The 16,915-nt window shown below is 40.4% G+C and overlaps 2 protein-coding genes and 1 long non-coding RNA gene across 8 annotated transcripts in view; all 3 read left to right on the plus strand.

Annotated features, from left to right (window-relative positions):
* The first annotated feature begins 1,117 nt into the window (after positions 1-1,117).
* LOC129353478 (dynein axonemal intermediate chain 4-like) lies at positions 1,118-11,909 on the plus strand. 3 transcript variants are annotated; one of them, XM_055023158.1, is made up of 17 exons: positions 1,118-1,391; positions 1,572-1,695; positions 3,024-3,187; positions 3,727-3,836; positions 4,676-4,799; positions 4,891-5,030; positions 5,192-5,338; positions 5,762-5,947; positions 6,882-7,036; positions 7,212-7,298; positions 7,391-7,545; positions 8,444-8,604; positions 9,556-9,698; positions 10,302-10,400; positions 11,152-11,378; positions 11,474-11,627; positions 11,727-11,909. In XM_055023158.1, the coding sequence occupies exons 1-17, from the start codon at positions 1,351-1,353 to the stop codon at positions 11,775-11,777; spliced, it is 2,268 nt and encodes a 755-aa protein (XP_054879133.1). In that variant the 5' UTR covers positions 1,118-1,350; the 3' UTR covers positions 11,778-11,909. The 3 variants fall into 3 exon arrangements, with proteins under 3 accessions (XP_054879133.1, XP_054880387.1, XP_054879789.1); XM_055024412.1 differs by having other exon boundaries at positions 11,542-11,627; XM_055023814.1 differs by having other exon boundaries at positions 3,727-3,833.
* Positions 8,613-9,394, plus strand: LOC129355460 (uncharacterized). The gene is made up of 2 exons (XR_008605312.1): positions 8,613-9,062; positions 9,141-9,394. It is a non-coding gene; the product is annotated as an uncharacterized LOC129355460 (long non-coding RNA).
* Positions 11,910-12,746: 837 nt separating the features above from the next.
* Positions 12,747-16,915, plus strand: part of LOC129356580 (AP-3 complex subunit beta-2) — a 61,223-nt gene continuing 57,054 nt past the window's right edge. For all 4 annotated transcript variants that reach the window (XM_055026571.1, XM_055026404.1, XM_055026464.1 and 1 more), the window contains exon 1: positions 12,747-12,982. In XM_055026571.1, coding sequence (XP_054882546.1) covers positions 12,870-12,982 — 113 coding nt within the window. In that variant the 5' untranslated portion in view covers positions 12,747-12,869. The remainder of the gene's footprint in view (positions 12,983-16,915) is intronic.

Raw genomic sequence — 16,915 nt, forward strand, 5'->3', positions numbered from 1 at the left:
CACAGTGAGCCTCCCTACTGGTCCACTAGTTCTGGGTACACAGTAGAATGCTCAACCGACTGTGTCCTACAAATAATCACTAATCAGGTCCAACAACACATTTTTCTAATATCGTAGGCCTAGTGATCGTAGGCCTGTCATGATAACAGATTTTGCTGGGCGATTTAATTGTCTCAAAAAAAATATTGCGATAAACGATAAAATTGTTTGAAGACCTTTTTACACAGATTTAATAGAAATTACGTAATAATGCATATGATTTCCTGCCAAAGATAGATACCCTTTACTTTCAAAAGAACACTTATCACTGAAACTGATACACAAAATAAATAAAGCAACCAAAAATAAAATAGATTCTAAGTCTCCATTAACTGAGATGCATATTTTTTACTTGAATAAAAACTATACAACATAAAGCCAAAGTGGAAATAAATACTGCATTCAACCAAAAGAGTGCAGATTATGAAGTCTGAGATTTTAATAGAGAAGACATCCGACTGCCTGATGCAGTCTTTCAAACTACAGGATTTTTTACCCCAAACGACAATCTTAGAACGTTATTCGTTCTGAGATTGTCACTTGTGTTGTGTGTTACGGTAGATCGCCGTGGCCGCTCCGATCTAAATCAAGGATTTGCCCAGACTGGAAGCTAAACGCAGCCTGTTGAATGTGACCGGTAGCCAATTATAATGATTTTCATTCAGTCGGGACTGACACTAAGTACAATACATGCATTGCAGATAGATTGTATCAAGGAATTGATTAATGCCTGGTTTCAAAATTAGTGAACTGGACTTATTATTTTGTGCCCATTGTTGGACACCACATGGTTCGATCGAACCGTTATACCGAGGATTTACGTCGGCTAATGTGTAGCATCTCAGGTTTTGATGATGGGCCGACAATTGGCGACATAAAATGGTGCAGTGCGCGCTGTGCATTACACTAAGGAAATAAGGAAGGGAGGGTCAGTGGAGAGCACCGGAGTTGAGCCTTTTTTCATTCAGTGTCATCAACAGTAAGAGAAAAAGGCCGGAAGAAACGATATAGCCGATAATTGAAATGAGGTCAATAGTTTTAATTTGCGAGACCTAATTCGGCCGTTGCTATGGAGACCGAGAGTCGGAGAGGACTGGATCCAGTTGGTTCAAACCGATTCAGCTCAGATTTGAGCATTTTTAGAAGCGTTTCAAACGTTCAACGACAGTCGGCCAAACGTCAATCCAGAGAACTGCATTAAATAAGGTCAAAAGTCCCGACAAAAAACTCGCAACTCCAAACTATCAGACGTTTGAGGAGGGCTTCAACTTCAGAGGAGGTCGCTCGCTCGCTCGCGGTAATAAACCTACAATGAAGGAAGGAGAGAGGAGGCAATCTCTACTGGCCAGTTCGTAAGTTTCAAAGACATGTTTACGGTACTACTGTGGTTTTGTACTGTAACTGTAACAATTGTTCTCGTCGACGATGCCCAAAACTAATTAGGTTAGCTAGCGAGAGAGCCGTGAGCTAATTATATTGGCTAACTAAGTCCTGTCTTAAAAGTGAATTGTGTCCCTTTGGCTCTCTTTTAGCTCGTCTGGAATAAATAGATCCAGAGAGGTAAAAGGCAGCCCGCAGGTAAAGCGGAAAAGGAGGTTTTCAGGCTTTCCTTTCCATAAAGATTCCGGTCTTCATCAGAGTGGCAAAGGAATGCGGGTACACAAACCTAACTTTTCTCTTTGCATTCTTATCATTCATTCCAGTTAAATGTCACTGTCTTTTGTCAGGATACCATTTTTGTGCGTGTGTGTGTTCAATCGTATGCTCAAAAATAAAAAGTAAATAAAATTGCCCCCCCACACCTCTAGGCAGCTGCTGTCACACTTTTTTGAGACTGTCTGATCTATCAAAAGCGTCACAATTTTAAAGACTTACAACTGCCCTGCTTTCTTTGGTCCAACACTGATACTATCACAGTGTTTACTGCTCATGAATTTTACATCCAACAGTCTACATACAGCGTGCAAGTAGGTTGCTTAATTTTTTTTTCCTATTTGTTTTAGATTCTTGAAAGATCTCTCCTCACCAGCATCCGTCATAGGCAACATGCAAAAATATACATGAAGCAATCCAGACTTCATGTATATAGACATGACACCTACATTCATCAATCTCCTCTGCCTGAACTACAATTACTGGCTAAAGTAATGCAACGTTCTGGCCAAAACAACCAATCAGCACCAGGAGGAGGGTCTTAATGCTGTCATTCACTCTCTGCTAAATATGCTAATGGTGGAGAAACAACATATCATTTCAGGAAAAATGTTTATCTGCCGTCACTGGTAGCTATGCTAACTAGTCTAAGCATTTGATGCTAGTGGAATGGAGGCAATCAGTAGTCTGTACTAAGTTAATTATGCTGAATGGTTGATAATCTCACAGTCTACCCACCTCTAGGAGAAAAACTGGGCTATAAATTGACACTCTTGCCTTTTGCTGTCACTCCTTCAATCTAATATTTTTATTTTATTATTTTGAAAACCTCTTTATAATTTTTCTTAGTAGCATAGTAAGAGCCACAGTCATTCTTGTCGTCCACTGACTGTTGCTGAACGCCTTCAGCCTCTAAGCAGGAAGGAACCATTTCAGTCAGATCCAGGGGGTTCAGGGCAAATATGGATGTGTGTTTTTTGGTCTTGGAATGGAAGCATTAAATGCTTACTGCTAAAAACAATCTTCGAAAATACAATATGTTTAATTTTGTAATTGATAGGGACCCTGTTTTTTTTTTTTTCATTTCAATGAACCAAACATAAATAAATAAATTGTGGAGGGCTCCCTGTTGGTCAAGATTCCTTAGAAGTGTCATAACTTTTCCCCCATACACGGTGCCCCATGCATATGCTACATCAGAGACTGATGTAGCATATACCATATTCCTCTGAAATTACCATTTGGGGTTAATACCATTTAGAAATGGTATTAACCCCAAAACTTTGCTCCATATTTACATACGTGTGTGGCTTGTCGTCCTGTCGCTCCAGGTGCTTGATTCTCAAGGGAAAGATGTTACTCCTCTGCCCCTGGTTGGCGACACTGACCACCCGGAGTCCAAAACACGTGATCATGCATCTCTGGAGGAAATCCTTTTCCAAAGCGGATCATTGGGTTTCAAGTCCTCTACACCCACTGAAGCGGTTTCGTCCAGGTACCAGACTGCCACATTCAAACACATAAGCCGCACGTGTTGTGCCCTCCGTGTTTATTGGGACGCCTGGTAAAAAGGTTTTAAAACCCTTCAAAAAATGTTTTAAAAAGAATGTTTAATTGTACCAATGTCACTGTCTTTTATTGGAAGATACAAATATTCAGTAGGGAAACAGTCCATCACAGTAAAAAGAAATAATGTGACACTTTTCACAACCATCTTTTGCCAGTAAGTCCACCAGAACATACCACACGACCGAAGCATGCATGGAGAGAAATTTATGGACATTAATTTTTTTGGACAAGTTCTCTGCATTTCTCCAAAAAATGAAAGTCTTGTGTCTTTCCTTGCTCTCTTCCATTCATCCCACACCATAGGTTTTCTTTAGAATCAAGATGTCATAAGGTTTCTATGTGAAATCATATATGGCATATGGAGTTCACTACGCTGTGCTTTCAAACAATGTTTCTATGGGTCTTTTTTTTTTAACAGAATCAATATTTCAATGCTTAAACTCTTCCTGTTTGTGTGAATTGCAGGTTGTTTGGCAGCTCATTTACCACCATGTCTGTGGAATCTGGTTTTCTCTCAAGAAGCAGTGGAACCGAAGATAGTTTTCCTCTGCACGGCTCTGCTGCCGCTTACGGTGGTCGCTACAATTTTTTATTTTATCTTTATTTATTTTTTTGCTATACATATTGAACAAATAGCCAGTGCAAATTATTTTACTTGAGTTATTGCCCTCAAGACCAGTAGATGAGGTCAGATTTGGTATTTTGGACATCAGTTTTGCTGATGAATAAATAGGAAACCAGTGTTTATCTATAAAAAAGCAAATACATTCCAAGTGATAAAGAGCATAAATAATGTCTCAAATTGACGGCAGACCACATTTTCAGAATATGCGCCAACTTTGGTTGCAATCAGAGCAGGGTTTCTTCAACGCCTGCAAAAGTCAAAGTCAGATGTATTCATATAGCACATTTCATAAAAACATACACAAAATAAATGCAGATATATATAAATTGCAAAGTAACCAAAGAGGAGCGAGTGAGTTGACGCCACCAACCTTGCTTAGCGGGCCGTGAGAAGTTGAGTGACTAAAGTTCTGTTGTCTGCCCACATCTCCCAGAATGCTGTGCGGTTCCAGCTCAGAGTTCAGTGGAATTACTGAAAATTCTTATCAGCCGTATCATCTATTGATATTGATAGCGTGTCTATAGTGATACGCATCGTTAGATCAGTAACGATGTATTAAGATCGCTCGTTCAAACAAGTGATAAACATGCCATTTTGTCAAACTCCATCACCAAAATAATCAAACAAATGAACATGAAATATGTAAATCAGTGTTTCACTTACTTACTAATTAAAGGCATTTCTAAAAAGGTGTGTGTGTGTCTGTGTAGGGGGGGTAGCCTTGATTTGACAGAACTCTGTGTTTCGGCAGTTGTGCAGTTTTCTGGAAATGATACTCTTTTATTTCAGAATCCCAGCAGAAGCCTATGGCTGAAGCATTCGACATCATCCTCAGCGAGACGGACACTTTCTCGCTGCTGGACCTGTGCCCCGCCCTCATCTCGGAAGAAGCTGAGGACGCAGACACGGTGATGTGAGCGCATCCAAAGCGAGACCTTGAACTCGAAGTGGACCTTATGAGGCTAAATTCCCCCTTTTTTTCTCTTTTGGGTCTTCTGTCGCAGCCAGAGAAACCATGCCTACGCCGAGTTTTGCAGTAATAAAATGGGCAGTGATAATTATTTAGACCGATCATCTCAGGCATGTGTCGGGGAGTATAAATGCAAATCCACGCAGACCAACAAGAACAACAGTGTCAACAAGGGTGAGAGTTGATTTTCAGGGAAAACGAACACACAAAACATCGCAAAGGGGATAATCGTTCTGATTATCCCGCTTATGTCTGTTTTCAGATTTGTCTGACTTTTTTTAAACTAACCTTGGAAAGTCAAAAAAAAGAATCACGTGTTGTGTTCATGCTTACAGGCACAATCGCTACTGTCTGGGATATATATGATTCGTTCTCTATGCCGATCGAAAATAGGGAAACCCGGGAAACTGAGCAGGCAGATTATCTTGTGAGCACCAAGAAAGAGCAAGACGTTTCAGAAGGAACCATGAGTGGGGACACAGGTAACAGTTTCAGTGAAAATCAGGCTTACTTCTTGCTGTGCTACTAATCCTAGGCACTTTTCTAAAATAAGCAAAATGTAATGAAGAAATTCACTTGTTTAAATTCAAAAAGTTAAACTTTAGTATACACTCAGCACCTGAATGGGGACATAGCCTGAGCTAATATTTCTCTTCATTTTGACTATGTATTATGGCAAAAAGAACAAAATCAACTCCTCTCTACATAAAAAACAAACGTTATCTATCACATAAAATCCAAATAAATTGGATGAAAGTTTGTTCTATCATAACACTAATGAAGAATAGTTTCTGCCACTCGTTCATTTGTCATTTCTTTGGGATTCGGTTTGAGTCACATGTTTTTGCCATTTGTATAAAAATGATAAAAAATTATTATTTTTTTTTTATGTGTCATTTCCACAGGCAGTGGCGTCAGCTCGGAGTCAGAGGTGGACGCAGATCTGTTCACGTCAAGTACAGAGCCAGACTTAGAAAAGATCCTGTCGTCGGAAGCTTTCATGAACAGTGCGTTGATAATGGAGAGGGTGATAGTGCTGAACATTTTTCAGCCTAAGCTGGCTGCCTTCAGAGGCCTCAACGTCCTCAAAGGTGAGCTCAGTCAGTCTGCATGTAGATGTATTTCAACTGACCTTAAAATGCACAAACTGGGATTTCAAAAGCAAATCTGTTTAATGGAAACACAGCAATATCGGAAAAAAAACAACTCACCTTTTTTGGCAAATGAGTTTGTAACTTGTCAAAAAAGATTGTACTGAGTTGGTTTTTATTTTTTCTCCGAAGAGTTTTTAGCAGCGGTAGTGGCTCGCATTTTTTGACAGTAAACTGACAGGAAGGAGGGCAAGGAGAGGGGGGAAGACATGCGGCGAATGTCGCTGGGCCCAGGAGTCGAACCCACGACGTCCGCATCGAGGACTGAGGCCTCCAAACGTGGGGCGTGCTAACCCCCTGCGCCACCACAGTACATCCCGTTTTTATTATTTATTACATTTTTAATTTTTTTTAGTAAAATAAATAATTGTATTTTATTAATAAATAATAAAATAAAATTATTTATTAATAAAAAATGTTTATTTCATCCTCTTTTTTTTAGGATGAAAAAGAAAAAAGGTTTTTCATCCTAAAAAGTCGTTTTTAGGATGAAGTGGCTTTTCGGCCATATCGGAAGTCATGTGTTTCATTAGAAACACTTTTTTGGGCATCACACAGGAAGTGGTAGGCGGGTGATGGCGCTGCATGTTTTTAATTGCCGCAATTTTGTGGTTTCGACATTCGTGGAAATTCAACAAAGTTTTGCGCACATTTGTAATGGAAACTGAATCGGTGCTCTCCTTAGTCTTGTGTTGAGCAAGTTGAGCAACTTCCCAGTTAGAAATATGGCTACAAATGAATTCTTTGCTTGTTTGTCAAATGTTTGACAATTTGTTTATTTTGATTCACGTTGCACAGAACATCGGTTCATGTAATTAGTGTGGTGTAGCGTTGCATGAAGCTGTATGCAGAGTAATTATGTTTGCTGCTTAAGATCCGGACAGCGAGGTCAGGCCTAGCTCTCAGGAACAGAGTCCAGAGAAGAGGGACAGGTTTTTAACGCCGACGTTGGAGCCTCTCTGGGCCTTCGTCAGCCCCCTGACCAAAGGACACAACATCACCAGCATGGCATGGAACAAGAAGAACCCAGTAACACAGCCACACTTCAAAAACAGAAAATCTAATCACAGTTATTGTCCTAATTTTATGGTGTAGATTCTTGTCTTTATTCAACCAATTCCCAAATAAGTGAAGAAGATAATGGTTAGAAGAGGTGAAACCACACATTGTTGACAACTCTTATGTACCCTGACTTCTCTGGAAGGACATCCTGGCAGTAGGCTACGGAGGCTGGTCCTCAGGCAAACCACAACCAGGTTTAATTTGCTGCTGGTCTCTAAAAAACCTAATGGTATGTTTCTCTGTTTGTGTAGCAATAAATTCAGCTGTAACAGAAAAAAAAAAAAAAAACTCTCATTACTTAAATTTGTGTTCCATGCACAGTGGTCGGAGCGAGTGTTTTCCTGCCATAACAGTGTGACGTGCCTGGAGTTCTCTTCCAGCAACCCCAGCCATCTGGCCGTGGGGTTGTACGACGGCTCCGTCGCCATCTACAACGTTCAGGTCGGAGACGAAACGGCGTGCATCGCCAACAGCCGGTGAGAGCAACGCTGCAATGGCTGTTAAACGTGAGAATGTTAAAGCTGAATGTTATGCTTTCTTCAGATTTGTTAAAACTGTCACCATGTCGTGACTCTATGAAGTGAAACAGCAAGTCTGTGATCTGCCAAAGACTTGCAGATCACAGACTTGCTGTGATCTGCAATATTTGTGAAAAACAACCAATCAGAGCCTGGGGGAGTGTCTTGTTGCTGTGAATCAGCTTATGTATGCTCTGGAAAATGTGTTAATGTCAGAGAAACAACTTACAGTTACAGGAAAACTATTGATCTGCCGTCATTGGTGGAAATGTTAGCTAGCCTCAGCTTTCTAGCGGCCTGTTCTGTGGTGAAGCAGCTGTAGTGTAGAAGAGAACAAGGGGGAGTATGTGAGTGGCGCCAATACGAGAGTTTGTCTGCCTAGGAAGTCCGGTTTGTTCAGTGAGGTGTTAACTCTTATGTGGAAAAAAAGCAAGCTCTGTTCCACAAAAAAACCTCGGTTTCAGTTCGGTTGATGTGAGCTTTGGTGCCAAAGAGCGCTCCAAAGGGAGTGGACTATAGCACTAGGCATTCTGGGTAAATACAATCAAATCAAAGAGTCTATCGCTGACGGGAGAAGGAGATCTCCTGTTAGAGACAACGACAAAAGAGAAATCCTGCAACCGCTAAAATCTGAAGCCACTCCATTTTACATTTGGTTGTAAAATGGAGTTGTTCAGTTGTGCTCAGTGTCGTTTCCTTCAGTGGTTCTTGGTGCAGCGGCACCACAGGCGAAGGGGTGAACCAGTTTATTCAATTAGTTTGGATCATTTGACACCAAATCTCACAGACTGTCAGCCGTGAAATGTTAAGAGCTGCTTATTTATTAATTCATTTCTTCGATTGCTTTCTTTCATAGTGACTGTGCTAAGAGGCACATGCAACCGGTGTGGCAGGTCACCTGGACCAAACAGCAGCTGCAGCTATCAGGGGAAGAACGAGAAGAGGTTTTAGTGTCCATATCAGGAGATGGCAGGATTACGAAATGGCTCATCCTGCACAATGGTTTCAACTGCGTAGGTAATAAACCCCACACACACTACAGGTTCAACATAACGGGAGTGTAACCTTTACTATCTAAGCTTTGTTTTGTCATTTAAAGCAGCTACATAATACGGCCTTGATTATGCAAATTTACACTTTAATTTCTTTGAAAAATCCGTGCATTAAATTGAATCAAGTCTATCAAACAGGAGGCATCTTGTTTCTGCTGTGTGAAAATATATCAGCGCTGCCCCCAACAGTTGTGGAGAGGAACTGCACGTGCTGTGCCTGACCGCTTTTCCATTGGCCACAGAGTCACGCAAATCGGAACAGAAACATGACAATTATTGATACTTTTTTTGCACTGGCCTTATCGAAATGTTCAAAACAAAGCTTTTTTTTCGCATTGCACCAGTCACGTGATCAATAACCGGATGTCAATACTGACGGAAAAGAAGCAGCGGAGAACAACAGGAAGTGGTCGGAGGACAATGGTGCGGCATGTTTGATAATGACATGAGCAAACGTGCTCATATGAGACTTTAATTGTGTTTTTTATTTAATGGAAACAGGCCTGCGACAGACTGGCGTCCTGTCCAGGGTGTGCCCCGCCTCTCGCCCGGAACGCAGCTGGAGATAGGCACCAGCACCTCCCAACCCCGTTAGGGAGAAGGGTGCTCAGAAAATGGATGGACGGATGGATTTAATGGAAACGCAGCAATTTCAAAATTGTGTTTCTTCCAACGTCAGCGGAATGTAGAAAACATTTCACCAACATTTCCAATTCTGATTTAGCTACAGTAGAAATAAATTGTGTAAAACACAATCATCTACTTCTACATGAAAACTTGTGAAAATATTTAAAAAAAAAAACCCTCATGGAATGCAGATTTACTGATAAAGCCCAGCTCTGTTATAATGATCATAACATTGAAATCTTTGTTTTCTTTAAAAAACAAAACAAAAAAAACCCACATGTTTTTCCAGACCTGATGATCTTGAAAAGGAGTGGAGGTCGTAAGCAGAGCGTCAGCGGAGGTCGTAGGCTGAGCATCGGCGGAGCCTCGTCGAAGACTGAAAATGTGCTGTTACCACTGACTACTGTTCTTTGCATTGACTTCCATCCAGACGTAAGTTGGCTCAGGAAAATGAGCAAAGATTATATATTTTACGTGGAACGTGTTGGGCCGCTGTACTGCGGTAGCATCATCGAGGGCCCAAAGTGCTGCAATCTGATGAGTAATCAAGAGTAGTTTCCTTTAATTCATAAAATAAAGGAATCAAATAAAGCTTAACATAAACGGATCACTTTGTCTGCAATTATAATAAGCACACATGTTTAGATATTAAAAAGTGAAACTACTTAATTAAAATAGGACCACTGCTGGTAGTGCATATTCTGCACTAAACAACAGAATTTGCTTAAATAAATTAATCTTTTGATGTCATGCATGTTGATTACATGCTTAACATGTTATACTAAGTAGGGTGTATTTATTTAAAGCTTTTATCACACATTTTACAAGTAATACATTTCTTAATTTATTGAATTGTGTCACTTGATTCATCCATACCTGTTTTTCTATTGTGCAAACAATACAGATTTTCCTTTCTTTATCAATCTCTCTTTAATCAGCAGAAGTAATATTAAAGCTTAAACTCAATGTTCATTTGTCTGTCTCCTACTTTTATGTTACTAAAAATCTTTAACTGTTGACCACGTGCCGCTGCAGGACACTGGGATCTATGTGATCGGGACGTGGGATGGCGGCATGCACAAGTGCTCTCTGTCCAACAGCGATCATTTTCTGGATACATACTGTAAACACCCTGTAGGTTTTTACTGACCTCTATTTCAAATGTAAACATTGTAATATCTTAATTTTCTGTTCTGTAAAATTCTGCAGGAGGGAGCGGAAATGACTGAAAGTTGGTTCGGGATTTTCTCTTGGGGGTTTATGCTTTTTAAAAATTCCATTTATTTACAAGCGGAAAACTAGCGACAGTGACTGCTTGTGTTAGTCCAGTTTCGCTGGGTAGCGATGGGATTATGAGTCAAAATTCTCAGATTAAAGTCAGAATTTTGAGACTAAACTCAGAATTCTAACTTTAATCTCAAACATTCTGATTTAATCTCAAAACGTTGGCTGTAATCTCAAAATTATTTGACTTTAGTCTAAACAATTCTGACTCTAATCTCAGGAATTTTAACTTCAATTTAAAAAATTTCGACTTTAATCTAAAAGTTTCTGACTTTAATCTCAAAATTCGGTCATTAATCTAAAAAAGTTTGACTTTAGTCTCAAACATTCTGATTTAATGTGTGTGTTGGCTGTAATCTCTTTTTTTTTTTTTTACTTTAGCCCAAAAAAATCTGACTTTAATCTAAAAATTCTGACTGTAATCTCAGAAATTCTGATTTAATCTGAAAATTTCTGACTTTAAACTCTGAATCTATAGTTGAGAGTAAGAATTATTTTCTTCTTTTTTTCAAAATGTGTGTGTGTGCGTGGGTGTGTGTGTGTGTGTTATATATGTACATAAACAGAAAAACAGCGTTGTTCACTTGTTCCGCTCTTGCAGTCCCCAGTGACGCATATCGAGTGGTCGCCTCTTTACTCAGACGTGTTCCTGAGCAGCTCTTCAGACGGGACGATTCAGATGTGGAAGATGGACACGCTGAACCCCACAATGAGCTTCACGTCCGTGCAGAGCATAGTGGACAGCGTCAAGTGGTCCCCAAACTGCTGCACGGTGTTTGCAGCCATCTACAGGCAGCATGTGGAGGTCTGGGACCTCTCCAGAAGCATGTGAGTCACTCCGGCGTTTCCCTAGGCTGTGTGTTCGGTTCTGTTTCAAGCCGATTTGCAGGCAAACAGTTACAACGCAAACCCTTTTCGTCTAGCATGCTGCCCATTGTGGTACACCACACCAAGCCCGGCGTGACGCTGTCGTCCTTGCTGTTTGCCAAAGGTTCGGATTGCATTTTGGTTGGGGACAGTCGGGGCGAGGTGACTGTGTACAAGCTCAAAAACTTCAAAGTCGGGAAAGGAAAAAAGGTCAAGTACTTTCATTGCCAAACATTCCCTTTGTCTAGACTGCCCTCCCAAATTTTAAATAGGAAATGTTTACGAATATATATGATGTCTCTGTTTCAGGTGACCAATCTGTATGAAGTCATGGCGTCTGTCGGTGGATACGTTGACTGAAGAACCGCCATGTAAAAACGGAATCTAGTTATCGCTTCAAATATGTGGACTGGCTTTTCTTATTAAAACGTACAAAGGTTTGTGTTCTCAAATGTTAAATTGAAGAGAGAAAGGCACACAATAAACATATCATTTAACAGTTTCACAAAATGTCGCATGTCTTCATTTGCAAACCAACAAGCTGGTGGGAAAACTTGCAACACGACAAGAAATTTGAATAATTTGTTGGATCAGTTAAGGCTTATTTGTGGACACCAGCGAGGCAAACCTGTAAGTCAGTTTAATTCAGTGGATTTATGTAACAGATTCACTACAAATGCGATCTCAAGGCACAAAATCATCCATCTCAAACTTGCTGGAAAAAACTTGGAATCCCCCCCCCCAAAAAAAAACCCCAAAAGGTTTCAAAGAGCTTTTTTCTCCAATTCCTCAGCTTAATCTCAAATTCTGAGCTTTTTCAAGTCAGTTTTTGACTGCTCAAGCTCAGAAATGTCCTTTTTTAAAATAAAAAAATTCAGAGCTTATTTCTTTCTACAACATTAGAACAAAATATCCAAGATTAATCTGATTTTTTATTATATTAATTTTTTTTTTTTTTTTTTTTTTTTTCAGAAAATCTTCCACTTTCCAAACTCAGAATTGGCCTTTGTTTTCCTTGAAAACTTCTAAGATCAATCTCAACATTTCTGAGGCTTTTGGCAGAAATGTATTCTTCCTTTTTTTCCTCTTTCTTTCTGCAATGGCCCTGCACGCTGTCCTGTGCAGATTTATAACATCCTCGAACTGGATCGAGGACCGGCGCATCATCATGGCGCCTGCTTGTTTCATCTAGTGGCCCTGACAGCAGAGGACACAAGATGTTTACATCCAGAGAAACAATCTGTGAAAACCACGTGACCATTGCCTCATCACCGCCCTCCCCTCCCCTCCCTGTTCTGCCTCCCGTCATCCTCTTCTCCAGCACGGAGACAGCGGCGGTGTCTGTGCGCCTTTAAGAGCCGCATATCCTGCTTCCCCCTCTGCGCTCTGATTCTCCATCGCCGCTCCGCGAGGCCGACCGGGGGAACATTATCAGCAGAATAAGCCGCGGAGATGTCCTCCAGCTCGGCGTTCAACGAGGAGAAGGGGGGCTCCTCCAGCGTCGGGGAGCCTGAATATGGCCACGATCCGGCGAGCGGTGGGATCTTCTCCTCGGACTACAAGCGGTACGTCTCGGCTTGAAGCGGGTTACTGGAAGCGGCTGTCGGGCTTTCAGCTTAAGCCGCGGGGGGGGGGGGGGGGGGGGGGGGGGGGGTTGGGGGGTTAGGGTCGCGTACGTGTAGTTTGAGAACATGTGCTTCAAACGTAAAAAGGGGGAGAAAAAGAAACAGCAGACGGAAGTGTTGTAACCCGGAGGCCCGCGTCAGGAGCGAGCGGCTCGCGCGGCTGAATGTGGCCGTGATTTGAGGCTTTTGGCGGCCTTTTCCCCTCAATCTTTCCCCCCTCGCTTTGTCTGCCTCCAAAACAAAGACGTCGGCGTTGGTTTGATCGGGTGTTGAGGTCTTTTTGTTGTTGTTTTTGTACCGAGACGGGATGCCGGAGGCCCCGTCGGGAGGGGACGTGAGCTCAGGCCTCGGCTTTTCAGCACCACCCCTGCTGGACAGCGGCAGCAGCTCCACGCTCGACCCCTGGGCAAGAAAAACGCCAAGGCTGCACACATGCCGCGCTGGGAACGAGTCGTAAACGACACAACACCGCTTCTCCCCGCGTCCTCAGTGACGCCTCGCAAACGTCTTCACGCCTCTCCAAAGTCCTCCCAAGTTCAATCGATCTCTGCATCGATTCGATCTCGGATCGAAGCAAAAGTAGCGCGCAATTCTGAAAAAAGAGAAGCATGCAAAGTGTTGCTGTCACTTCTGTCCAGTCCACATATACTTTCAAAACAGCAAGATAAAGTCCAGCGCCACCAGTTAGGGCTGCAGCCAGCAATTGTTTTTGCATTCAACTACAAAATTATCAATCTTTTTTTTCTTCTTCTTTTTAATTACCACACTGCAGGTTTTTTATTTAACCGTGTAAGATTTTCGAATAGGCTATATTAAAATACAAATAATTCAGTTCCCCTTTCAGATCATTTGGAGCTAAACTGGTGACTAATTTTAAGTGTAACTGAGGACAGTGCTTCTATTTTATTTATTTATTTTTTTTTAAACAATTTCATTCAGGCGAACACAAAACTGCCATTTTATAAGTTCTGGCCTGAACATATCTAAATGTACAGTTTTGGTCTGATTACTGCTCTGAGTATGTTGTTAATATGATTGATGTAATTACTAAATTTGTTGGTGATTATTTCAAGAACCAATTAATTGCGATCAATCGGATTAATCGCGATTAATTACGATTAATCGGATTAATCGTTTCAGCAACAGCAGAATTAGATTACTAGTACAACATATGATGCTTTGAGCATCCCCAGGTTTAAGATTATGGCCAAAACCCATAACCTCAAACCGGGACTCTGCCATCCACACACATTGACAGAGTATTAAGTCTCGATAGGACAGCTGTTCAAGAAGCAGTTTTGGACTTTATGGCAACATTTTAAGTGTAAAACTTGAATTAAATTGTCCTGCCTGCAGTTTGCCACAAGCCATTCAAGAGGTACGGCGCACTTAAAGAAGGCGCTGCGGTCAACAAGAGTGAAACTGATCTTTGTCAACTACAACTATGTGTGGTGGAAAACTAACGCTGCCCGCAACACCTCGAACACACCGTCCCAAACCTGAGACGAAATTTGGCATGTGTGTGGTTAGGAAGACCTTCTCAAAGTCCCGGTCTAAATCCAGATGAGAACCTTTTGCGAGATTTAAAAAGATGGTGGCTCGTTGATGCTTTCCAGCCAATCTGGCTCAGTTTGAGTTTTTTTTATTTAATCTATAATTTCAATCTCTGGATACGCAGAAGTTGAAAGTTTTATATTTTCGTTTCATGAGAAGCTGTCAACACCGACCATCATTTTCCTTCCGCTTTGTGTGAAACTGTGCGCCTTGTGTTGGTATATTTACATTGAAGTTTGTAACTGTTGCAAGCCACTGAATAACAAAAAAAACCACTGGATTTCCTGCTTCTGGTTTAAAAGGTGCAGGGGACCAAACAAATGTAGCTCCAAATGTGTTGCTTTAGAAGAGATGTAACTCAAGTCCAGATTGTAGGGCAAGAAAAAATATTTTCAGAAAACGAGAAGAAAAAGAAAAAAATACCATCATTTATTTGTAAGAGATGCTTTTTAAAGTTTTTGTCGTAGTTGTGATTAATAGAAAAGCCTTTTAGCACAAGGATTTGAAAATCCAATTCATCCATGTAATTTACTGGATTAGATGTTGAATTAGACGTTTAACTAAAAGTCTAGTTACTCTTTGGACTATATCAAGCGAATCTTCTTTCCTGTATTTTCTGCAAACTCTCACATAGCTCAGTTTGGCCCTCCTTGTGTCGTTTTGTGACCCAAAACTTAATTCAAACTTCAGATATTTTTGACATGGGTTCAAACGCGCATCCTTTGCTATTTGTGTAATTCACCAGCAGAGGGAGCTCTTTGAGTGGATGCTGAAGTTTCTAGCAGTCATCCTTGACGTTTGGTTTTTACTGACGCTTTCGATCAACGTTTATTAAAATGTGAGTCATTAGAAAAGGTTTTGAGCTTGGGTTCCAATCCAGTGACTTCTTCCCAGTTTGGGTTGAGTGTTTGCCATGTTGAATGATGTTCTTGTAAATGTGGTTTTTTGTTGATAAAGTTGGTTGAAGCTTTTATTTTCAAACCCAGTGGTGAGGGCAGGTGGCTTGACCTTCAAATACTAAAAGCAGTAGATGACTTGCTAAATGATGGAGGAGTGCTCTTCAACTTGACTTTTTTATTTTTATATTTAATAAGTTGGGTCCATCTGCAGCTCTTGTCATAGTGTTAAAGGGCTAAAATTAGAGCTCTGTTGCATCGCTGTATGACAGCTGAAAATTTCTAAAACCAACAGAAAATGTACATTTGTATGGAAGCCCATTTTTGCCATGAAAGAAAAAAAAGCTCAACAGGGAGTCATATTTATGAGTTTTGAAGTCCAAACTGTGAGAGAAAAGGTCATAATTTTGACTTTCAAAGTACTAATCGTGTAGAAATTCATAATTGTTAGATTCAACGCCATGATTATGAAATGCTTGAGATAGCCTCCTTACTTTTTATCTCATAATTATCCTTTTTTTTGAGTTCATAATCATGACTTTGAAAATAGAAATTGTGACTTTTATTTCAATAAATGTTATTTTAAAACTTATATTTATGACTTTATGTGCTTTTATTTTGTTCTATCGCGGCAGAAATGGCCTTCCATACAAACAGGAGCCTAGAAAAAAATAATTCGTATAGTAACAGAAAACAAATTTAGTTACTATCCAGTATATGCCCACTGTATGTGTCCAATCAATTTTTAATAGTAAATAATATTTACCGTACTTTGTAGAAATTACTCTACTATGCTCTTACACACAGTCTTTAAAATGTGCTTTTAGCATATAAAAAATGTATTGTTTTGTTGAAAAACACCCCTCTATCTTGATCACCTGTCACCTTTTAATACTCTTCTACAAATAACAGGAAGTCAGAAATGTTTCTGACATCAGGTGGATTTATCAGACCCTGCCGCTAGAATAACACTGAAAGTATAAATATGCAGACTGCCTTCATTTCATTTCCAATTCCGAAGATGAATTGAAAGCCAAAAGCCGTAGAGACAGACAATGGGTGTTCTCATGTTATAAGACGGGACTATATTGGGAAAACATGAGCTCATAATATTATTAACTAATAAACAAACCCATATTCTCCTCAGCTTCTTTTCTCTTCCGTTGTTTGGATCCTCTCTATGCTTTCTGTGGGGTTTTGAATATCCCTCACTATGATCTGTGTCAGAGGAGAACATTTAGGGAATTCAATGCCTCTAACCATATATAATGTTGGCATGCAAGGCTGCAAGGAATAATAATAAGTCAGAAGAGCACTTTTTTTTTGTCCTGAGGAAAAACTACGGTAGAGAAAAAACAAACCAAACAATGTAAACTTACCTAAATTTATAAGAACAAATCGGGGGGGAAATGATGTCAGCATT

This window comes from Poeciliopsis prolifica, unplaced genomic scaffold (genome assembly GCF_027474105.1).
Source record: "Poeciliopsis prolifica strain line A6 unplaced genomic scaffold, Auburn_PproV2 SCAFFOLD001, whole genome shotgun sequence".
NCBI classification, from domain to species: domain Eukaryota; kingdom Metazoa; phylum Chordata; class Actinopteri; order Cyprinodontiformes; family Poeciliidae; genus Poeciliopsis; species Poeciliopsis prolifica.

What these genes read in the sequence shown, in the direction of transcription:
- LOC129353478 (XM_055023158.1), top strand. Translation starts at nt 1,351, where the DNA reads ATGAAGGAAGGAGAGAGGAGGCAATCTCTACTGGCCAGTTC. An exon ending in GCGTGCATCGCCAACAGCCG is followed by an intron (nt 7,546 to 8,443) that starts GTGAGAGCAACG and finishes TTTCTTTCATAG; the next exon opens with TGACTGTGCTAAGAGGCACA. An exon ending in AAGTCGGGAAAGGAAAAAAG is followed by an intron (nt 11,628 to 11,726) that starts GTCAAGTACTTT and finishes TCTCTGTTTCAG; the next exon opens with GTGACCAATCTGTATGAAGT.